Here is a 25,140-nt window from a genome sequence, read left to right as displayed (position 1 = left end):
TGAGAAATCCTAACTTATTTATTGTTTTACATTTTTTACTTTAAAATACAGCAAATGATTTGTCCAAGGTTACCCTAGACTGAAAACAAAGGATTTACCCAGAATGCTGGATCTGTTCCGACACGGTGATGGAAATTTCTTCATTTCCTCCAGCACATATTCGGTGGGTGCTGAGCCCACCCTTTACGCATCGCCCCCCAGCAGAGTCTTGCTGTACGACACGTGGAGCGATGGAAATGTCACACACAAAACACCTCGCCCCAATCTGGCATCCCCCCCCACCAGCTCCGCCTCCCTGTCTCTATCAGCGGACCATCTAGCATGCCGATGCCTGCCCCCCATCCCGTCCAGCACCCCCACCGCCTGCCAGTCGGGGACAGCCAGACACCAGACATGCTGCATCACACACACACACACACCCCAGGTGCACCTGAAGCAGGACAGCCAGGTGGCAGACGGTTCCCTGATGTGCCAGACTTACATGGACACGCACGCACGCGCACACACGCAACCACATGCAAACGCACACACAGACATATACACACTCACACACATGCAAACACACACACACGCGCACACACACACACGCATGTATAATGGTCCACGTAGTGTTAGAAATTGGCAGAATGGAGTTCAGTGGCAGCCCAGGGAGCGAGTCCCCAGCCTCCCGGGGGATCCCAGAGCGATGGGTCCATTTGGAGGTAAAACCAACATGCTCTCTCACAGCGGCTCCCAGTTGTCAGCTGTCACCACCATTAATTGTCTTCCTCACCCTCCTCCTCTTCCTCGTTGTCTTCTAGCACGTGATCAGACTCCCAGAGCCGGTGCTGTGATACTCCTCTGACACTTTAAGGGAGGAATTTAGTGTTTGATGGTGAGAAAGGGAGGTACGAGAGATAGGGAACAGGAAAGAGAAAGAGATATATATATATATATATATATATATATAATATATATACTGTATATCATATATATATAGAGAGAGAACAAGGGAGCAAGCGAGAGAGTGAGAGAGAGAGGGACTGTGAAGCAGACATACAGTGGAACTCTGTCAAATAATCTAACTTACAAAGGTTATAATTCTTCGTTTTATCCAGCTTTCATCCAGAAAATCCAATATGCATCCCTCTTACAGCACATAAAGTATTTGCAGAATATGGCTCACCTGCAGAGTAAAGATGGGGTTTCATCCATCTGCATCTAGAGTGATGACTAACACAGCCCTAGTCTACCACCGCTGGGGCTTCTGGTTCCATCACAGGATAATAGGTGGATGATAGGTGGCTACCCAGTTGGTCAACAACACAGCCCCTGGTTTGATTACTCCCAATTAAACAGCTTAACACTATCCTTTAAATGCATCTAAAGGTCCCTGCATATAATGCCCACTGCATCTTATAACCACTGCATCTAACGCCAACTGCATCTAAAAACCACTGCGACTAATAACCACTGCATCTAATGCACACTGCATCTATTAACCACTGCATCTAGCGCCAACTGCATCTAATAACCACTGCATATAAAGGCCACTGCATCTAATACCCACATCTAAATATATACTCACTGCATCTTAACATATTTTCACTGCATGAGTACAGCATCACTGCATCTAAACATATAGTCACTGCTTCTTAACATATAGCAACTGCATCCAAACATATAGTCACTGCAATAGTACAACGTCACTGCATCTAAACATATATTCACTGCATCTAAACATAGTCACTGCTTCTAAACATATAGTCACTGCTTCTAAACATATATTCACTGCATCTAAACATATAGTCAGTGCTTCTAAACATATATTCACTGCATCTAAACATATAGACAGTGCTTCTAAACATATATTCACTGCATCTAAACATATAGTCAGTGCTTCTAAACATCTAGTCTACCTCTAGTTCTTGGTTGTGTTGGAGAGCCACTGCAGCAGCATTCTTAAATTAAATTAAATTATTTTCATCTATTGGGCGACGGGGAGGATGAGCCGGACGAACAGAGAGCGAGAGCGGTAATCATCTCCTTACCCTGATGTTGTCAAAGGAGCCCTTGTTGGTGACGTCATAGAGGAGGAGGAGGGCTGCGGAGATGGAGATAAATATACACATCAGACAGAAGCACCGCTGGCATGAAACAAAAAAACCAAACCAATCAAACACACCGGAACGCATTATTAATTAATTTTATTTGTAGATACCGTTGCCATACGAGGTGTTAAACAGTTAAGCAAATTAATTAAGCTTCTCGTTATGTAAGTGGCGGAGGAATGTTGTGCTGACAGACTGCCCAGATCAGAACCATTGCTGAGCTGCTGACGCTGCAGACCACATCTACTGACTACATCTACAGACCACCTCCTGGACCTCAGGACCGGACTACAGACCACCTCAGGACCGGACTACAGACCACGTCCTGGACCTCAGGACCGGACTACAGACCACCTCAGGACCGGACTACAGACCACCTCCTGGACCTCAGGACCGGACTACAGACCACCTCAGGACCGGACTACAGACCACGTCCTGGACCTCAGGACCGGACTACAGACCACCTCAGGACCAGACTACAGACCACGTCCTGGACCTCAGGACCGGACTACAGACCATCTCAGGACCGGATTACAGACCACCTCAGGACCGGACTACAGACCACCTCAGGACCGGACTACAGACCACCTCCTGGACCTCAGGACCGGACTACAGACCACCTCAGGACCGGACTACAGACCACGTCTGGACCTCAGGACCGGACTACAGACCACCTCAGGACCGGACTACAGACCACATCCTGGACCTCAGGACCGGACTACAGACCATGTCCTGGACCTCAGGACCGGACTACAGACCACCTCAGGACCGGACTACAGACCACGTCCTGGACCTCAGGACCGGACTACAGACCACCTCAGGACCGGACTACAGACCACGTCCTGAACCTCAGGACCGGACTACAGACCACCTCAGGACCGGACTACAGACCACGTCCTGAACCTCAGGACCGGACTACAGACTACCTCAGGACCGGACTACAGACCACGTCCTGGACCTCAGGACCGGACTACAGACCACCTCAGGACCGGACTACAGACCACGTCCTGGACCTCAGGACCGGACTACAGACCACCTCAGGACCGGACTACAGACCACGTCCTGGACCTCAGGACCGGACTACAGACCACCTCAGGACCGGACTACAGACCACCTCAGGACCGGACTACAGACCACATCCTGGACCTCTGGACCGGACTACAGACCACGTCCTGAAACTCAGGACCGGACTACAGACCACCTCCTGGACGTCTGGACTGGACTACAGACCAGGTCCTGAACCTCAGGACCAGACTGCCCCCCGCTCTGCCAGTGGGTCGTACCACCTCCTGATCCTCACCACCTATAGGGGGGTGTTCCTCATGTCTCGTGGGAGGGAACAGCTGATCCAGAGCCAGCAGCCGGCCTAACTTTCCTGTTCCTCAGCACAATCAATACTAGTAGTAGGACAGCCAATCGCATCGCAGCGTCTGGCAGCCGTCCTGGCCGTTGTGTTTGGCAGCCGTCTGATGTGCAGCGTGACCTCGGATATGAGGTCGGCCTCGTGTTGGAGGCAGAGGGACTCTATTCGCTCCAGTGATTTGGTATTTAGAGGTAATCTTGGGATTCGAATTGAATCGAGAACTGGACACCATTTCCTCTCTTTAAAATTGAACGGCCAGCAGCTACAAGGAATGCCATTAGAAAGCAATTCACCCCCACGTCCTGTGAATAATACTTAATGTCGCCATCAGGGGTGCATAATATGGTCATTAGCAGCACTCTCATATTTCTTGTTTCCCAGACAAGGCAGTTGCAATGGATTTATCAGAGAGAAACTGAATGAATGAAATAATAATAAAAAATAAGGATTCTCCAAAGTGAGGACGGACCTCGTCAGCAGTAGAAGTACAAAAGATGAGAAAATAAATAAAAAATAAATTCGACCCGATATCAAAACATTTGTATGAAAGGAAAAGTAGCATCTGTCCACGTTGATCACTGAGTAGAAAAACACACACTGCCGAACAAACTCAACCTCAGAGACGCTCCGCAGATCAATGATAAAGTTCAACATAAAGGTCAGTGGCTTCGTCGAAGAGTAAGTCAAGAGATAAGAAGCCAGCCAACACACCGCTTTAACCTCAGCCTGACTGGCGGGTCCCGGTCCATTAAGGTGAACAGTGCTCTCGTCAAACAGAGTGGGACCGTTCAATCCAATATTGTGCCGTGTATGTTGACATCATGTCTTGCAGGTCGATATTCCGCCCACTCCTCCTCCACTCCAGAGTCCTTCCTAAACCCCTGGTTCATGGATTACACCGGTGCTGTGTTTCTATTGGCCAGGCGGTGGCGTGAAGGTTGTGTGATTGGTTGTTATCATGTGGCGGGCAGCCTTGCTCCCCAGATAACACAAACAGGAAGGGACAATAGAATGGAGACCGGGTGAGGGAGGGAGGAAGAGAGAGAGGGAGGAAGGGAGGAAGAGAAGGAGGAGGAAGGGAGAAAGAGAGAGAGGGAGGAGGGGAGGAAGGGGGAATGGAGGGGGAGAGAGGGAGGTGTAGATAGAGAGGAAGTATCTAGAGAAAGAGGGTGCAAGATTGTTGGAGAAAGATGAAAAAGAAAAAGAGGAGGAAGAGAGAGCGAGAGTGAGAGAGAGAGCGAGAGAGAGTGAGAGAGAGAGCGAGAGGGAGATCAACAGAGAGAAAAGTCAGTAAGAGAACAAGGAAGGACAAATGGCACGACATTAGCCACGGTCGGGTGAAACCCCAAGAGAGAGAAAGTTACAGAAGGGCAGAGAAAAAGAGAGCGAGGGTCTGACCTCCTCAGGGAGGAGGAATAAACAACAAGAGCCAGGGAGACCAAGATATGGATTAAAGGATAATCATTAGGCTATAAATAGGAGGCAGAAATTATCTCCCCCAACGTTTGAGTTCAAAGTTATATGTAGAGTTAGAGTTTGTGTCTAGAACCATAAACCAGCTGCCAACAGGGAGAGAGACATAGATAGATAGAGGTGAATAGGAAAGAGAGAGAGAGAGCGATAAGTGCCCTAAGGATAAGGCTCTTTCACACATAGTTGATGGTTGAGTATAGTCACTAGATAGACATGAGTCACAACACAACTCATCCCTCACACATTTCATCAATTCATAATTTCAACGGCCATCTTAACCCAAAGAATTGAAACAAAACTTAAGGTAGTAAACTGCTTCAGCTCCTAGGACCTCCTCCAGGGCGATCTGACAGCATATTGATTTGATATTGATATTCTAAAGAAAACACCCAGGGATCATTGGTGTGCACACTAGTGTTGATGTGTTGAATGTGTTGATGTGTTGATCTTGTGCACGATGTACGTCTGAATCCGTCATCAGCGATGAGGTGGTTCTCTCGCTCCACGGGGAGTCGTCAGACGGAATTCTTATGACAGAAAGAAATGAGGAGAAGGCATCAACATGATCCAACTCAACTTCCACCTAAGAAAGTCTTGCTGTCTGTTGCACATGACATGCCCGCGGGTGTTGCCAAGGGAGTGAGAGGGGGAGAGGATGAGAAAGAAGAAAAGAGAAAGGGGGCGGGAGAGAGAGCGAGAGAGGGGGAGGGTGGGTGAGAGAAGGACAGACAGACAGACGGACAAAGAGAGAGACCTAGAGGAACAGAGAGAGATAGAGAGAGAGAAACAGAGGTGGAGAGAGAGAGACAGAAAGAGAGAGGGGTGACGAGCGAGAGTGAAGGGGGAGGGAGGGACAGACAGATAGAGAGAGATAGACAGAGGAACAGACAGAAAGAGAGGGGCGAAGGGCGAGAGAGAGTGAGGGGGGTTGAGAGAGAGACAGATAGAGAGAGATAGACAGAGAAACAGACAGAAAGAGAGGGGCGAAGGGCGAGAGAGAGTGAGGGGGGAGGGAGAGAGAGACAGATAGAGAGTGAGACACAGAGAGAAAGACAGATATGTCAGGAAGAGTGAAGCGGGATTGAGGAATCGATGTAGAACGTCAGCATCGATAATCTTTCAGACAATTATTTGTGTCAATAATCGTCAGCACACACACAGACACACACACACACACACACAATCTGAAAGGTGCCATATTCCATAAACTAATAATTAAGCGACAGCTCAGGCCTGAGTCATTTTAAAAGCTCATTACTGTTGTTTGTGTTCTCACACACACACCATCACAAACACACACACACCATCACACAAACACACACACACCATCACACAAACGCACACCTTCAATTAGTGTCACTTTATAAAATGCCACAATAGCCTGCCAGCGACAAAGTGCTATAGACATATATATGTGTGTGTGTGTGTGTGTGTGTGTCCCAGTATGTGTGTGTGTGTGTCCCTGTATGTGTGTGTCCTTGTATGTGTATGTGTGTGTGTGTGTGTGTGTGTGTGTGCATGAGAAGGCGTGGTTCCTCTCGTCACTCTTCATCATCAGAGCCACGGCGATGAGGGGGCGTGTCTCCGCCAAGTCTCCTCGCCGAGCACACCTGGTGCCTCTGACTCAGCCCTGCCTCCTGCCAACCGGGCCCTGACCCAGGAGGACTTCAGTAGGGAGTGGGGGGGGTCCTAGTAGTCCTGTTGCTCATAAACGTTGTTTCCTATGCTGTTCATTTCATGTACCGTAGACACCGCTGGTTCGGAAATGCCACTGAATCACAGAAAAAGTAAATCAGAAAAACAGTTACAACTGCCAGCAAGTTACTTGGGATCACGTACACTACCGAGAATTGAACACATTTACAAAGACAGACTGGTGAGAAAAGCCAATCACATTGTATGTGACTGTACACACCCCCTGGCATCCCATTTTAAACTACTGCTCTCTGGTCGTCGTTTCTGCCTACCCCTTATGACCAGGAACAGATCCAAACCCATTCTAACCCAGGGATATATAGTGTATTGTAGTGTGTGATGTAGTGTAGTGTATGTTCTTCATGTTATGTCTGTCAGTGTCTGATGTATGGACTTTTTGTTTGTGTCATATGTCTGAAGTTCTATCATGAAGTGCGACTGAGCCGCAAACCAAACTGCCTCACGGGGACAATAAAGTTATCTACTACTACATAGTAGTAGTAGACATGAAGGTCTAGAAACGCCCAGAGCATCTTTGAGTTTCTCCTCACCAAGTGTTTGTATGCAAGAGGCAAATGTGTGTGTGTACGGTTGTGTGTGTGTGCGTGTGTGTGTACAGTTGGGTGTGTGCGTTTCTGCGTGTGTGTGAGCTCCAGATAGGTGGATGATGGATCGCACCGCTCAAGGCTGTGTTAACACTAACACATTGTCCTCATTGCTTCTCTCCAACTGTCATTTCTCTCCTCGTCCATCCTTACCCCCCGTCAGAACCACACACTCCCTCCCCTTCATCCCTCCTTTCTATTACTCCAACCAGTGGACTCTGCATCGTACCTCCTCGCCTTGTTCCTCTATAGCTCTTCTGTTACACAAGCCTGTGTAACAGAACCTGTGTGTCTGTCTCTCACCGTCTATAATCTTCTCCACACCTGCATTCACACTTCAAACGAAATTTCATTCTCTCCCTCCCTCAATCTCTCTCACCCTGTCTCCATCTCCTTGTGGCTCTGTCTCCCCCATCCCTCCCACCGTACTTCTCTGCCTGAGACAGAGGGAAGGGAGACAGACATACAGGCAGACAGACCGACAGAGACAGAGAGAGACAGGCAGACAGACAGACACAGACAGACAGACAGACAGACAGACAGACAGACAGACAGACAGACAGACAGACAGACAGACAGACAGACAGACAGACACAGAGCTGTGGATGCTCAAATCACTACTGTGCACACTCAGATCGACACCGGGCACTAGTTCATCACCACTGTGCACGCGCAAATCACCAACGTGCACACTCACATCCACACCGTGCACGCGCACATCACCATCGTGCACGCTCACATCGGCACCGTGCACTAGTGCATCAGCACCCGTGCATGCGCACATCAACACTGCACGCTCACATCAAAATAGTGAGCACGTCCACCAAACACACACATCAGCACTGCTGCACAAAATATCTTACACTTTAGTCACCTGCTAGACATTAGTCAATTTCACATGAGTTAATTCAGGAATAGAAACTTTATTTAACGTAGAAAAACTGCTACAGCTACTAGGCCTCCTCCAGGGTGATCTGACAGACTATCACAGGAAAGCACTGTGGGGTTTTCCTATGGATAGAAACAATGAATCACTGAAGCCTTTAACAATCATTCTCAGTCGTACTTTTTCTCCCCAGCAGCTCGAGAGATCAGAGCTCAGTGCTTTGTTTGACTAAAGCCGTGGTTCAAGGCTCCGGAAGGTATGGATACTCAAAGGAAAAGGTTTCATACAGCATTTTCCATTCTGTTTTTTTAAATCCTTTTCATCGAAGGGTCAGATGATGAATTCTTTACTTACACTCTGAGCTCATGAGTCTCCTGTAATCACAAGGAGTCAAAGGCCTATTGTGCTTGCACCCCTCACTCTGCATGAAAGACCACGAATCCTAACCTCGCTCTTACTCTGTAATCCCGCTGTGTGTTCTTAGGCCCCATGTCTTATTTCTATACTGGAGAGCTGAAAGGATTTCTTTCTATTTTCATTCCCATCTTTAAGTCATGCAGCCTTGGCCCAGACTTTAGCTGGGAATTTATTTTTTTTGTTCTTTCCTTATACTTTGATTAGATTAATTTCTGCCCCCCCCCCCCTGAAGTGTCCACTGTGATTGGATGACAGACGGTTCGTCAGACAGTCAGAGGGCGGGATCTTACAGCCTTCCGTTAGTGGTGCACCAGTTTATCCACACTGCACCGACCTCAGCCCAAACACAAACCAGTTCACTCGTGTCCAGTAATATAAAGGCCTGTTCTCCTACAAGGAGCATAATCACCAGATGGAGGTCAGAGGAGTCTACTGCTGAACACAGAGGCGCGGAGATGTCAACCTAAAGACGCATCTTTCACTGTAATTACTACAGAGAGAGAGAAGATTAAGACAAATGAGTCAATCAAACCCAACGCATTCGATTAAATTGCCCCTGTGCCAGTGAGCCCTTCCTACATCGTCCATCAGATCAGTACCAGGACCATCACCCATGTACACTCATTCTTCTTCCATTCAGTCTAACCACCTTGTTCAAATGTCATTCAGGTCTTCCAATGTACTGCCAGCCCTACAAACGTAGTCCCACATCCTGCTGCAAAGGGTATGAAGATGATGATAGGATCTGTGTTTACCAGTGGATGCATTTTACAACACTTTTATTGGCTATTCCCCTATTTAGACAATCTCAGTTTTCAACCAGGTCCATTTAAGACTTTTTAATACCACTTATAACTCAATTTAAAAGAGATTTCCAAGACCCAGCAGGTGTAGCTAAATTAAAGTCCTCACATGGAACTGTGTTATAAGTATAAACATTTATGGGAAACGTGTCTGAAATATAAACAACATCAGCTAATGTTTCTTTGAGACATCCACAGGGAACAGACTGACTTTGTAATGCCTTTAAAAGACTTGAATTCTAGACTTTCAATACTTTAATACCTCCATGGGTTCCCTGTATTTAGTCATTTAGCACTTTTGTCCAAAGTGCGCCAGACTCTTTCACACAACCTTCCCGGTCAATTGCCGGGACAACCTTTCAAGCACCACCAGTGATTGCCTCTATTCACACACGAGGCTGCTTTCAAGATCATTTCCGCCTGCACCCTTGTCACAAATGTCACAGCAAGGCCGTAACAGACGGGCCAGGGGACGGTCTGGCAGGCTGGGGAATGAGACCCTCAGGGAGGTCAGCCGCCAAGAGAGGCGAGAACGTCGCACTTATTCTGAATCTGTCCAGTTTCGGCCACTCTTGAAAAATTAGATTTTTCCAACAAAATAAGCTGTATATTGATAACGCTATGGAATAACCAGGAAGGCATACGCAAAGATATCCTGTCACGGGTTCCAATACTTCACCAGCCGAGTCTGGTGGTTCGCTCGGCGCGCGTTTAAGTGGTCAGACCGACGTAACCCTTTACGTGAATCTCAAAGCAGTCTTCCACAACATTTAAACGTTAACTCGATTCTTTCTTTGTCTAAAGGAAGGAGAGAGTAACTCATGCAGCCGCAGAAGAACCTCCTAATGAGTGTTCAGTGTCATCTGAACACTAACCCTAACAACATCCACTGAACGGTTCTCCTCCTCCCCAGTGGTACCGCTCCTTAGCACCGTGTTCACCGCCTCCGGTCTGACATCCTGTTCTGAGAGCGATCCATAACTCAACGGACAACCACAGCTCGGCGTGGCGGTGGAGACACGCTGACAGGCCGCAGCAGCTCTCCTAGCGAAGGATGGCACCCGTGAGAGGACAGGAAGTGTGTGAGTGCGTGCTTCCTCCCCCGGCTGCCTGTCAGTTTCACCAAGCTTGATTTAAAAGCTTCCTGCCGGCGAGGGGCTGAACGCTGGGCGGAGACGACCCGGGATGCTTGTTAGGAAAGCGCGGGGGGGAGGGAGGGGGGAGGGAGGGGGGAGGGAGGGGGGAGGGAGGGGGGTGGGGGTTACGCTGTCTGGTCACAGGACAGCCGGACATGGACTGATTAGGGCACAGACACGCACGCACACACACACATTCACATGGACGCAACTGAACACACACACAAGCATGCATGCACAAGCACTCACAACAGAGATTCACACAGACAAACCCACACACAGACATTCACATCAACTGAACACACACACACACACACCCACCCCCACACACACACACACACACACCCATCCACACCAGTGGCGGCTGGTGGTTCTTAAAGTGAGAGAGGAAGGACTGCGCGCTTGGTTGCCATTGGCCTGCTTGCACTGTTAGTGGCGTATGGTGGCATAAGTATGTGAGAATCAAGTTGTTTCAGGGTGTTTTGGTGAAATACAAAATAGCAGGGAGGGATAATTATGTGAATAAAATGTATACAAATCCACCAGTGGCAGCATTGTACTTTGAAAGCTGGTGGGCAGCATGTCTTGGACTACAAGGGCAGAAGGAAAGGATGCAAAGCCTATTAGTCAAATTAGGCCTACTCTTGATTTGTAAAACTAAATTAAAAAATCCTTGGGCCTATTTTTGGGCCTATTTTTGCCCTCAATGACTGAAGCTATTGGTTGTAATTTGGCTATGTTTATTTTCAGCTACAATAGTTTTAATAAAAATTAAGACACAAGAACAAAAGTGATGCCATTTAAAATGCATCATGCTCTGAATCATTCACTAACATCCTTTCCACAATATTAAACAGAATGGTCAGAGTAACAAACAATGAAAAGAACAACAAGAACATAATTTCACAACTATTGACATGGGCTGTAAGCCTAACATTGTTTTGATTTTGTTTTTGATTTGATTGAGGGACTTTATTTATAGATCAAGTCAATCCTCCTCTGTTTGTGTTGCAAAGATATCAGTGACCTGGTCATACCAAACAGGATATTTTTTAAGTGATTTCAGAATAACGATGAGTGTAACTCCACGTTTTCGCCACACTTTCAGATGGCTTGGTAACCCAACAGTGGAGTACCGAAAAATAAGGTCTCAGCTCGTTTATTTCGGCAGACTTTTGTCGTTGGAAACGCCAATATAAGCGAACCGAACCAAACCGCACCGCTCGGTGGAAATGCCAGCGAACAGAGCCGCACTGTACCGCAACGAACAGTAGTGCACCGCTCGGTGGAAACGAGGCATACGAGCGGGTTCGTTGGTTCTCGTAGCCTAGAGACTTGAGGGGATAAACCCTCCCTGCTCCACAGCCAGGGCTCCTGCTTATTGGTTCATAGCGCAGCCAGAGCTCCAGCCTATTCGTGAACAGACGTTGACACAATTCAGATCCTTAGCTAGTCACACCCACTCAGAGGAGGACTTTCCTCCTCTCTCCCATTGACCCCCATGTTATCCACCGGCCGCCAGTAGTTCCTGAGAAATGAATGGGAGTCAATGGAGGCTGAGGGAGGAACGTCCTCCCCGAAGTAATATTCAATAGGCGATAGGGGGTGCTAATATCCCTTTAACCAGGGAAACGAACATTACATATACAAAGGCATTAAAGTAGTCATATTTAAGTACATTAATTCATTACAGTAGCCTGTAGTCTGCAATCTACACTTTTTATTCTCAACAATGTTGAGGAGAATCTTCCTCCCCCTCCTCACTGGAGAAGCCTCCACTGATCCACACACACACACACACACACACACACACACACACACACACACACACACACCCATAAACACACCCCTCCATACACACACAGACACACTCACACACACACACACACACACACACACACACACACACACACACACACACACACACACACACACACACACACACACACACACACACACACACACAGGTAAGGCTGTGGTTGTAATCCAGAACCAGCACACACCCTAGTGGCTGCTGAGATGTGTTCATTAAAAGGCACTGGAGAGCAGATGTACTTAACGCACCAGAGACTGACAGAGTGAGAAATGTCTCTCAGCGCTTCACTCTGTGTCCGGCTGCTTTTCAATCACTGCACTGTGGTCTTTAGCGGAGCTAAGCCCTTTCCTATTTTCCCGAGTTGGGCAGCCTTCAACTGTCACCCGCAGCAGCAGCAGAGCTGGGGTCGAGGTAGTGGGGTCATATAAAAGGAGACGTTATGGCTGGAGTACGTCTCTCATGGTGTCACTGTGGTTGAGTTTAGACCAACTCCCATCAGCTGCGCTACACAGGGGGCCCAGCAGGGAGCATGGGTGACCAGAACACAACAGTTATGCACACACATACACACACACACAGTAAAAAATAATATATATATTTAAACTAATAAAACACAAACCCACACACACACACACACACACACACACACACACACACACAGAGGGCCAGAAACACATTACATAAAACAAATGAAAGGCAGCCCAGTGGCCCACTGGCAGTGGAAAAACCCAGTGTGCCATTAAGGTGAGATTGGACTACGCAGCTGATATTACTGCCACCAGGAGGGGGCATGTGTGTGTGTGTGTGTGTGTGTGTGTGTGTGTGTGTGTGTGTGTGTGTGTGTGATATGATATCTGGAGCGGCCCCATTGCTGACTGGTGATAGCAGTTTGCCTCAGGCCAACTGCCACAGACACGCACATATAAATTCAGACACACACACACACACACACATACACACACACACACACACACACATTCATCAAACACACACACACACACACACACACACATACACACACACACACACACACACATTCAGACACACACACACACACACATTAACACACACACACACACACACACACACACACACACACACACACACACACACACACACACAGGCCTCTTACCGTGGGCATCGCGATAGTAGGCGTGTGTGACGCTGCGGAATCGCTCCTGTCCAGCTGTGTCCCAAATCTAAGGAGGAAGATATCATAATCATAATCATCATCATCATCATCATCATCATCACGTTTCACCTGGCCTGAATGGAAAGACTTTACATAGAAACTGAAGACACATAGAAACTTGTTTGGTGACATGATTTAAATAATTTGCTGACACACCAATCTGAACAGTAAACACTGTTTGCATCAAACACACAAACTGAAGGGCTAACGAGACCAAACAACAAGGGATGATGGGTAACACTTTCCAATTAGGGAACGTTAATTAGACATCAATATAGAATTAGCAATAGCATAGGGGTTACGGTTAGGGTTAGTGGGTACATTACTTGTTAACATGAACACCATTAGTAAATTATGTCTAGACCATTAGGTAACCTTTAATTAACTGTTGGCTCATGCTTATTACTGCATTAACTAAAGTTAATTTAGTTAATGAGTGATTGAGGGTTATGATTTGAACATCATAAGACAAAGAGTGTGTGAGTGTGTTAGAGTGAGAATGACTCTTTCAAAAATAAACGTTAATTTCAGGGTTTATTTCTACAACTTTTCTCAGTTGAAATGCATTCTGGGCCGCGAGCAACTGTCAGGCTGACCGGCGGTCCTGTGTGAACACACAGCTGGGGGGGGGCGGGGGGTGGTGGGGGGGACTGGGTACAGTCCAGCACCAGTACAAGTCTGGACCAGCGCAGTCCATCACCAGTACCAGTGTGGACCAGCGCAGTCCATCAATGCCTGCCACCCACCAGTCACCGGAGATATCGGAGATCGCAAATCAGAGCATCGGAATTTAAATTCTCTTTACAACACTGACAATCACAGAGAGAGAGAGAGAGAGAGAGAGAGAGAGAGAAAAAGAGAGACAGAGAGAGAGAGAGAGAGGTGGCGAGAAAGAGAGAGCGAGAGAGCGAGAGAGCGCGAGAGAGCGAACGAGAGAGCCAACGAGGGAGAGAGAGCAAGAGAGGATTTATTAAAGTCCTTTGCTAAATATATTATTAAAACTATTTGAGCAGAACACAAAACAAATAAGAGAATGGACCAGATAGTATCACGCAGAGATGGACGAGATAAATGGGACGCAGAGAGAGAGAGAGAGGAATGGAAAGAGAGAGAGAGGAATAATCACTTTTGTCAAGGCATGTCACAAACACCCACGGGTGTAATAGGGGAGCATTCATCGTAAGACAATAAGAGGGAACAACAAAAGATGTTGACGGAGAGAGCTGCATCGAGACGCCATGGAGGGAGAAGGCCTTCCTGCCTGGGAAAGGGAGATAAACCAGGAGCAGCGAGAGTGTGTTCGTGCGTGCGTGTGTGCGTGTGTGCGTGCATGTAGGAGAGGGACAGAGCGAGCAGCGTTAACATCAAAGGAGGAGGAAGGCATAATGAGGAGGATAGAGATTCACCTTACAGCTTCTACATTCTCCCCCCCCTCAGTCTCCCTCCCTCCCTAGCTCTCACTCACTGTCCCCTTCTCTCTCTCCCCCCCTCCTCCCTCTCTCTCCCCCAACCCCCTCGCTCTCTCTCTCTCCCCCCCTTCCTCCCTCTCTATCTCTCACTCACTGTCACCCTCTCTCTCCCTCTCCTTCTCCTCTCTCTCTCTCTCTCTCTCTCTCTCTCTCTCTCTCTCTTCTCTCTCTCTCTCTCTCTCTCTCTCTCTCTCTCTCTCTCTCTCTCTCTCTCTCTCTCTCTCTCTCTCTCTCTCTCTCTCTCTCTCTCTCTCTCTCTCTCTCATAACGATAGCCTCGTGGGGAGATGGGAGCACTATGATTTCCTGCAGGGCTCCAGCCCGCTCTGAACAGCGTTGGGCTAATTGACTGATGGAGATTAAGCAGGAGGTTAAATTCACATCTCATCTGAATTCCTGTCACTTGCTGCTGATGATGACTTATGGAGATCAACATCGTCAGGGACACGTAATGATCTTCCTCCACCCCATGCACATATCTTTCAGTGTATTGTATGTTGTATGGCATGGCACTTAATGTACACACTTATTGTATGTTGCACGTCCTGGCACTTAATGTACTCACTTATTATGTACGTCCTGGCACTTAATGTACTCACTTATTGTGTACGTCCTGGCACTTAATGTACTCACTTATTGTATGTTGTACGTCCTTGCCCTTAATGTATGCACTTAATGTATGTTGTACGTTCTTGCACTTATAAATAGTACCTAGCATTGTGTAGCGTCTTATCCTAGCTATCTCTGTTGTATACGGGGAACTGGTTAACCTAGTGATTGTCAGTGCTTGGCACTTGGTTCTATTAACATCCTTACTGTACCGACAGTGATATATTGTTGTTTCTCTTTCTTCTGACAAATGTACTTATTGTAAGTCGCTTTGGATAAAAGCAGCTGCTAATGCCCTAAATGTAAATGTAAATGTTCCAATTAGGCCACTTGTGTCCTGTTTAGTTCACTATTTAGGGCGTCACCATTATGTCGGGTTGTCCGAAGTTTGACTGAACATATCTGGCTCCCTATGTCGCACACCACTTTATACCCACAATGCACTGTAAAAGAAGTGTTCAATTGATGCAAACGTGTTTCCGCATTATATCCGCACTAGATGCATTGCGTTTTTTTATCGTCCTTGGATACCAAGATGGTGGTCAGATGCAGGTGATGTACGCAGTGGGAATCTAACCCTTACCCTGGCTAGTGTCAATGCCCTGCTCTACCTGTGGGGCTAGACATGTTATACAGTTATTGATGTGACAAAAAGGATGAGATGTTTATTTTCTTACCTGGAGCTTGACTTTGATCGTGTCGATATTCATGACTTTATTCTAAAAAACAGAAAAGAAACACAAGGGGTCAAAACCAGGGTCAACAGGAAAGAGGAGGAGCATACGTGAAGGAAAACACCCAGGGGTTCACACGGCACAGTACAGCTCAGGAGGCCGCCCTAGCAACACACGCAGCCTTAACTACGACGCCCCCCAAAAAAAGATACATTTTTTATTTTTTCATTCAGTAAATTCTTTAGTTTTGAATATTTTAAAAGTTAAAATTGCACAAATTCTTTGACTGCTCGTGTCAGTTGTTATTTTGACAATGTTGTATTGTTGTATGTTTGTATAGTTAAAATTGCACAAATGAATTCACTGTTCCCCCCCCCCCCCAGCCTGACGGCAAACCCCACCACCTGAGGTTCAACTAACACATTTTCTGCAGGAAACCTGAACTTGCACCTCTATAAAGGTGCCATTAAACGTCCTGAAACACTGTCTCCTCTTGTTAGTCATTTTTAAACCCATTTCCACACTCAGAAGTACTTAAATGCTTATACTTTGGTTGCACGGTTAGGTAAGTCACTTAACTGTTCTCACATTGCCGTTCTTCAAATACCCTGCGCTGTGTTTCTATGCGGTACGTGCGCTTTTTTATTCCTATTTTATTGTATTCTTACATAATAACAAATAAAGAAATGCAGCGAGGTCGGCCTTTGTTAAGTGTTGAGTCTCATACGCTGAGGACAACGTCATCATCATCACACCCCAGTGGTGTGCTGACCAGCGTTTACCACTCCAGTGTTTACCACCCCAGTTGCAAACACACACGCAGTAGAAAACACACACGTAAACACACGTCAACACTCACGCACTCACACATTTATTATTTCAAAGTGGAGTTGAGAGTTGCGTCACTTTTACGTGAAGCACTTCATATGACGAGTGCAGCTGCTCTATTGACACGCACGCACGCACGCACGCACGCACGCACGCACGCACGCACACACGCACACACGCACACACGCACACACGCACACACACACACACACACACCTCCTCCTCCTCAAGGACTCCTGCTCATAAAGAGAGAAAGGGAAAGGAGAGACCTGGACCTTCTCCTCAAGGACTCCTGCTAACTAAGAGGGAGCAGGAGAGACAGGGACAGAGTTGTATCTTATTGTACTTTTTGTGCCGTGGCAATGGACATTTATTTTTGAATGCCAGTAAAACCATAGGAATTGATTTGATTTGATTTATTAGGATCCCCATTAGCAACACACCGGAGTGAGAGCTAGTCTTCCTGGGGTCCGAAACATAAAATATAGACAACAGACAATTTTAAAATACAACGTTATTCATGTTACATTGTCATTGTAAAAAGTCTGACAGAATTTAGACCTTGAGGGACAGAGGCAGAGATGCAGAAACTCAATTTAGGGTCGTTAATCCAGAGACACAGAGATCAGAGAATGACAAGAACTCAAACTGTCATAAATACATTAATATGATATCTGACCCTCACCCCACTAGCATTAAAAATATATAGATAAGGTCTGCCAAATGACAGAATATAATGTAAATGTATCAGGGAACAGCTCCAATGAAGATGGAGTGGAGTAACACACGGGTCAAAGGTTATCTTGGGGGGACAGTCGTCTCTCTCTCCACAGGGCAAAGGTCAACGCCAGGTCAGAGGTCATGAGGAGAACAGCCACTGAGCAGAAACTAATTACCTCCCTCTATCTTTTTTCAACACCTGGAACAAAATCGCCCATTTTTGAAGAAAGACATCAAAGATAAAGAACAGCTTCTAGGTCATCTCCTGGAAACGCTCTACAAGAAAACAAATCCTGTCAAGCTTTCAGGATTGACCGATGGCCAACCCTGATAAGAAGCATCAAGCTGAATGAATGTTGACACCAGATTTCTCACCAGATTCCGGTGTGGAACTCGTTGGACAAATCAAAGTTTGTCTGTGGCCCATTTGCGTGGCTGGGCTGATCGCCAGTCGGAAGAAGGTTGTGTGTGATGTACTGCAGTGATACTTGATCAACGTTATGATTGCTTCTTCAGTGGTGGATGAATAGTGCTTCTTCTTCTAGGGGGTTCTGTTAGCGGCCTCTCAGACACAACACAGCGAACGACCTCATTCCGTTTGTCAGGTGAGAGGTCAGAGCAAACGGACGCCAGTAAGACCTCTGAGAGTGGTGGTGTGGGTAAGGCAGGTTGGTGTGGGCAAAGAAACTATTGAAAATAAGTATTTTCAAGATGGAAAATTTATCAACGCTGGATGCCAGGGAGGGGAAATATGGCAGAGTCGGAGGCAGTGGTTTCATCAGCATACAAATAAGTAAATACATTTCCATATTGGTGTGAGTGTGCGTGTATGTCAGCTGCTCATACACACAACACAACCGTTAACTCTCTAATACCCTCTCCATCCGTCATTCACGTACACGCATGACCACACACAACCACACACACACACACACACACACACACACACACACACACACACACACACACACACACACACACACACACACACACACACACACACACACACACACACACACACTCCCGCACATGCACAACCGCACGCACAACCGCATGCAAACAACTGCATGCAGGCATGCATAACCAGTGCCACACACATGCTCACACAGATCCTGGTCTTTAGGAAACCCTCAGAACTGAGGTGGCCCATTTCATTTCCATAATAAGCCGTTCCTTATTCCTGATGCATTCCATCCATATTGCATGCTGGGATGTTTTTGGTCCACCCAGCGAACACATCGGAGTCGGCTGCACCTCATTGGCGGCCATTTACCCCGTGGACATAAGTGTATTCACCCAGGAGTACACTTCAATATGCCCAGGAATACAGCCAGCTTTATTCAGTACCCAGGGTTCCATTCAACCAACAGAAAGCCTGCGGATGTCTGCGTCGCTGAGGTTCAGTGTACTGGTCTTAGAGGTTTGACTCCCAATTGAACGGTTCTGGTTTGGATGGAACCACAAACCCTGCAGTATAGCGACAGGTGTCCTGGAGCAAGACGCTTTACCCCCACCTGCTCATAAAGAACAAATACATCATCCCTGTGAGTCTCGTTCGATGAAAGTGGCCAGGGCGGCAGTGGCTCAAGAGGTTGTCTTGTAACCGGAAGGTTGCTACTTTGATCCCTGGCTCCTCCTAGAGGAGTGTCGAGGTGTCCCTGAGCACACCTCCCACTGACTGCTCCCGATAAGCTGGTTGTCGCCTTGCACGGTGGACACCGCCGTCGGTGTATGAACGGGTGAATGTTAGTCACTTTGAGTGGCCACTGGTTGGAAAAGTCCATTTAAAAAGGCTAAACGTATGTAGTACTCTGAAAATCAGTGTCTGAAAAGGGATTATAAAATAGAATCAGGAGTCTGTCAGGAGGCACTGAAGGTGTCTGCATCTCCTGCTGACCATCACTGCGGCCCCTCAACCTTAAAATGGGTTTGCAAATCGAATCTCACGCGGCGGGCAGTGCCAGGCACCAAACGACAGGCGCCAGTTTTGCACCAACACACACACAAATGGAAAAGAGTTCCCTGAACTCAACACAACCGTATTACTATATACACGAGATCATCCACGGTCACGCTGGGCCCAGAGGAAATCATCTGACTGGCATTTGATTTACTGTGGCTTCCCTTTTATGACTACCTTTCAGATGAGAAGTGTTGGCTCATAAAGATACCGTTATTCTGTGCTGTGACAGGGGAACATATTGACGAACATTATAGACATTGAATCGCAGGTCATTGTGAGCACATGTTTTTATTGTAAACTATTTTGGAAAAGCCTTAAGTCACTGCATGGTTCTGAAGTTTCACTGGAAGAGATTTATGATCCCAGGGGGGAGATTGTGTCTGCGGCAGAAACAGAAGATAACACACACACACACACACAGAGTTAACAAGACATAACACACCACACAAACACTGTTAAGCCAATACACACACACGCACACAAACACAGTTAACAAGACAGAACACGCCACACAAACACAGTTAAGCCAATACACACACACACACACACACACACACACAAACACAGTTAACAAGACAGTACACACCACATGAACACAGAAACACGAGAAAGTACCGACCACACAAACACAATTAAGAAGAAAAGTAAAGGGAGACCTCCACAGAAGTCAGTACACTTTTAGCGATTGCCTTGCTCAAGGGATGAAAGCGCTGTCCTCTTAGTGAGCACCAGGGGGCTGGTGCATGAGCAGGCTCTTCTCACAGCGATGTCCGTCAGGCGGCGTCTCTGCACTTCAGTTTACATTCCCACCCCAGACTTTTTCGGAAAATGCAAGGAATTCCAAACATCAAGTCATTTCGAAGGGTACAGTCCAGACTAATAATGTTAACGTATTAACAATCTATTTTTCTTGGTAATGTTATCGATCATTCCCGTTTACCATTCTGCCTAAGATGTTAGTGAAAGCTTAATGATTAACCAGGTCCATGTGTTGAAGTGATTCATCGTTTTGCTCCTCACTCTCTCCCTGCGTCCGTCTCTCTCTCTCTCCCCAGCCCATCCAACCAGCACAGAACGGCCGTCAAGAAGATGCTTCTGCAGTGGTTGCTTTTGTTCTAACAACCAACAACTATTTCCTGGAGGGCCTTTTGACTGTCTTGCGAGTTTGTTTGGTGTATGCGGACCACACACACACACACACACACACACACACACACACACACACACACACACACACACACACACACACACACACACACACACACACACACACACACACTGAATCTTTCAGAGAACATCAAGGGACCGTTTCCAGAGGTTTTCATTCAATTCTGCATTGAATTGCGCTGACTCCTCGTTCTGATCGGACCCCCAACACCTCTTTCTCGTGGATCTCTGCTTCCTCTCCCTCTGTCAACGTCTGGTCACCCATCTGTCTGTTTGCTCTCCTCCATCTGTCCTCATAGTTAGTCTTTCTATTTTATCTTTCCCTGTCGTTTGGCTTTGTGGGGACATCTGTTTTAGTCAACCTCCGTGTGTTGTACTCACAGCCTCGCTCTTTATCTCTGTCTCTCGCTCTTTATCTCTCACTCTCTCTCTCCAATTTCTCTCTAAATTCTCTCTCTCTCTCTCTCTCTCTCTCTCTCTCTCTCTCTCTCTCTCTCTCTCTCTCTCTCTCTCTCTCTCTCTCTCTCTCTCTCTCTCTCTCTCATATTTTGGTTATTTTACAGTCTGTCCCTGACCGTGTTGCTACCGTCTCCATTGCCCCCCCCCCCCACCGTCTGACATCGTGTTCCTCTGTCTTTTGTTGTTCAGTCAACAACACCTCCCTGCCTGCTCCAGCTGATTACCGTCACACATCTCTGTCACACAGGAGCTGCTTGGAAGGTGACGTAAGACTCATGGCATTAATGACAGGAGCTGCTTGGAAGGTGACGTAAGACTCATGGCATTAATGAGCAGGAACGAGGTGAGGGCATCTCGCTCCAAGGATGCCTGCAGGTTAGCCATGGAGACCCAGAACCATCAACCAACCAGCCAATGGCAGTAAAGCGCCATGGGTTTAATTAAGATTGCTGCATGACTGCTGCATGGTGACTATACTTTATGGGCTAATACAGAGCACACACACACACACACACACAGACACACACACACACAAGCCCCTGGCAGAGAAAAGATAATTTGACAATAATGAAACAAATTATACCCTCATATGTGTGTTCAATAAAATACAAATAAGTGGCTGGAAGCGCATAAGAAGTAAAGACCTCCATTAACAGACACTCAGCAACACCTCATACACCACACCGTACACACAGACATCCACACCGTACACCACACCAAACACACAGACATCCAGCCACACACACTACACACTGATACTGACAGACACACACACACACATACAGTACATATATACACACACCCACATCGCCCACATTCACACCGACCCACAGCCACACAGCCACACACACACACACACACACACACACACACACACACACACACACACACACACACACACACACACACACACACACACACACACACACACCCCTGCTGAGAGTCATTATGAACATCTATTAATATTCGGCAATAGAAGGCAGCTCTGAGCAATCTGTCCATCACAGAGCGGTCCAGACCAGATCTATAAATATGTATGAGGTGCCTGGGCAGCAAAGAATCCCACCTTCAGTTCGGAAGAACTTCCCGGAAACTCTCTTTCTCTGGCACTGACATGTTGATGACCTGAACGGCCTTCGACACGCACTCCTCCTCCTCCTCCACCTCCACCTCATGCCACTGAGCTCCTCAAGGAGCAGTCTAAAGCCTGAATGTGAGGAGATTCAGGACCCCATCAGAAGGTAATTTATCCTCACTCTGAGAAGATGCTGAAGGCGTGCGACCAGTCACAATGATCGGCTGCAGTACGTTTCTCCTTTAGAGGGGGCGAGATTACATTGAGAAGGTACATACTTATACTACTTTAATTACTCAACAGTGGATTTGTTTAGTGAAATAGGTGCAAGCCTGTAATACAATAAAATATATATAACGTGGATGTGTTAATTGTGTAACTCAAACTGAGTTTTATATAATATTGAGATATACAATAATGAAACCTAAAAATTAAGGATGTAAAATATAAAGATGCATCCCCCAAAAGCTATCCAAGGCAGATTTACAGTACTGTGTTGTTTCTATTCCAATTCATACAAATGTTTCTATTCATAAAAGATGCAATGCATTGAGCACCACAATACAGAAAAGCTGTACTGTCATACTGTGTGAATATAAGTCATCTTACTATATCTTATCTTATCCCTTAAGCCGTTACTACGGCGACCGACCTGTGCCTGGAAATTCCTTGGCTTTGTTGCTATGGGGCAGCAGAGCCACCTGTCCACCTGTCCATCACTCCACCTGTCTTCACTTCACCAGTCCACACCTCCCCTGACAGGCAGTGAGCACACCGTGCTGGGCCAAGAGCAGCTCAGCTGGAACATTAAACTCTGCAGCTCAACGTGCTGCTGGTGATCCATACAGTCAGAACATTACCGCCGGAGCTATAGTGGGGATATTAACATGTGTTATACCAACACATGACAATAGTGATACATACAGTCAGAACATTACTCCCTGGAGTTATAGTGGGGGATATTAAAGGGGTATGTTGGTCTATGCTCTCTAATTGAGTAGCGCTCTTATTTTGAAGGACACCGGAAGTCACTATTGTTGTTTGTTGAAGCGGATGTATTTAATAAACCCAGGTGTCCTGAATCTTGGGATTGGCAAACACAACTTACCTGTGTGGTCGCTTTAGTTGCAGAAATCGCTGGTGCTAGGCTAGCGCAAGTCGAGGGGAACTGCTAGCCTGCCAATAAAAACAGCGATTTCTGCAACTAGAAGGACTGAATGAAAAGTGTAGAAAACGGTCTCCAATGATAAATAACACACTGCCTCACTTGGAAATGAGACCCGATGTCCAAAATCCTGAACTACCGCTTTAACATGTTTCACTAGTGAAACATGCAGTCAGAACATTAGCCCCTGGAGCTATAGTGGGGATATTAACATGTGTTATACTACCACATGACAATAGTGATACATGCAGTCAGAACATTACCCCCTGGAGTTATAGTAGGGATAATATAATAACATGTGTTCCCAGGGCACTGCCTCACAGAACACTAGTAAATACTAACCAATAAAGTAATTATCTGCTCTGATTTAAAGCAACAAACACAGGAGACCGCATGCATTCTGCAACAGGTGGACCAGTTAACGACTTGTTTGACAAGAGAGACACATTGTAAACATCACTGCTTGAGATACAAAGACTATTAAATCCTGGTGCAGGTTTTTACAAAGTAACTCAACATCATGTTGACCGTTGGTGTATTTACATTTTGTTTAAATCCTTAAATCCTTATTCCTTCGCTGTACTTGTCTTGTGAACCCCTCTTTTCACATCTTGTATCTGGTGTTGGCAGAGTACATCTGATCCTCTCCTGTCTAACCCAAGCACGTAGGGAAGGATTTACACGAAAATCCACTGGTTGTGAGAAGTTCTGTAAACTCTGGAAGCTCAGCAGGGACTTAGAGTCGGAGTGGGAAGTAGAGAATCGTCCCCATTTGCATCCGAGTGAACAAACAACTTACGGCCGGTGATAGATGTTACATATTTTGTGTACATTAACTGACAGCTTAATTCTCTTCCCATGAAATTTCGCTCAATATGCACACGCACACCTACACACACACGCTTTTCACAGAGGTATTAGCCATTCATATTTAAATAAGGCTGACTAATTGCTGCCGTCCTGGACTGAGATAATTACCTCAGATAACGAACTCAACAGCCTTTTGTTGTGTCGGTTGGCAGAAGAGATGCAGCATGCTAAAACACGGACAACAAACTGAAGATATTTCAGGAAGAAATGTGAACGTCAGCCATTACTGGGAGTGAATTCTGGGTGGATATGTGCAAACCTGAGAAGAAATAAAACCTTAGCATTACTTATCCTTCACTTCACCTCTGCTGACAAACTGTTTCACTGGAAGGAAAACATTCAACTTTCTTTCTCTCATCCTGTCTCACTCTTGCATGCTCAGGCACTCTCTCCGACTCACTCACTCTTTTCATCCCTCTATCCCACTCACTCTACGTCCGTCTCTCACTTGCTAAAATACTTCCTTACCCCTCTATCTCTCTCACTGTCCCTCAATTGCTCAATCCCTCTTTCCACCACTCTCTCAATCTGTCTCTCTTTTTCAATCCATCTCTCTCTCTCTCCCTCTCTCTCTCAGGTATCATGCATTAAAACCCAGTCATAGGTCAGCCTAATGAGCCATATTGACACCCATCCTCAGCATTAAAACATAGCCGTCCTCCTCCT

The 25,140-nt window shown here is 46.6% G+C and overlaps 1 protein-coding gene across 1 annotated transcript in view; it reads right to left on the bottom strand.

Annotated features, from left to right (window-relative positions):
- LOC311355532 (ras-related protein Rab-26-like) overlaps positions 1-25,140 on the bottom strand; it is a gene marked incomplete at both ends in the record, with an annotated part of 57,908 nt that overhangs the window by 12,526 nt on the left and 20,242 nt on the right. The window contains 3 exons of the mRNA XM_084475290.1: positions 2,031-2,083; positions 13,417-13,483; positions 16,231-16,272. Of these exons, the coding sequence (XP_084331416.1) occupies positions 2,031-2,083; positions 13,417-13,483; positions 16,231-16,272 (162 nt within the window). The remainder of the gene's footprint in view (positions 1-2,030; positions 2,084-13,416; positions 13,484-16,230; positions 16,273-25,140) is intronic.

Source organism: Micromesistius poutassou, assembly GCF_964030765.1.
Source record: "Micromesistius poutassou genome assembly, chromosome: 11".
NCBI classification, from domain to species: domain Eukaryota; kingdom Metazoa; phylum Chordata; class Actinopteri; order Gadiformes; family Gadidae; genus Micromesistius; species Micromesistius poutassou.
Note: the sequence above shows the minus strand (reverse complement) of the source record. Positions and strands in the feature narration are given on the sequence as shown.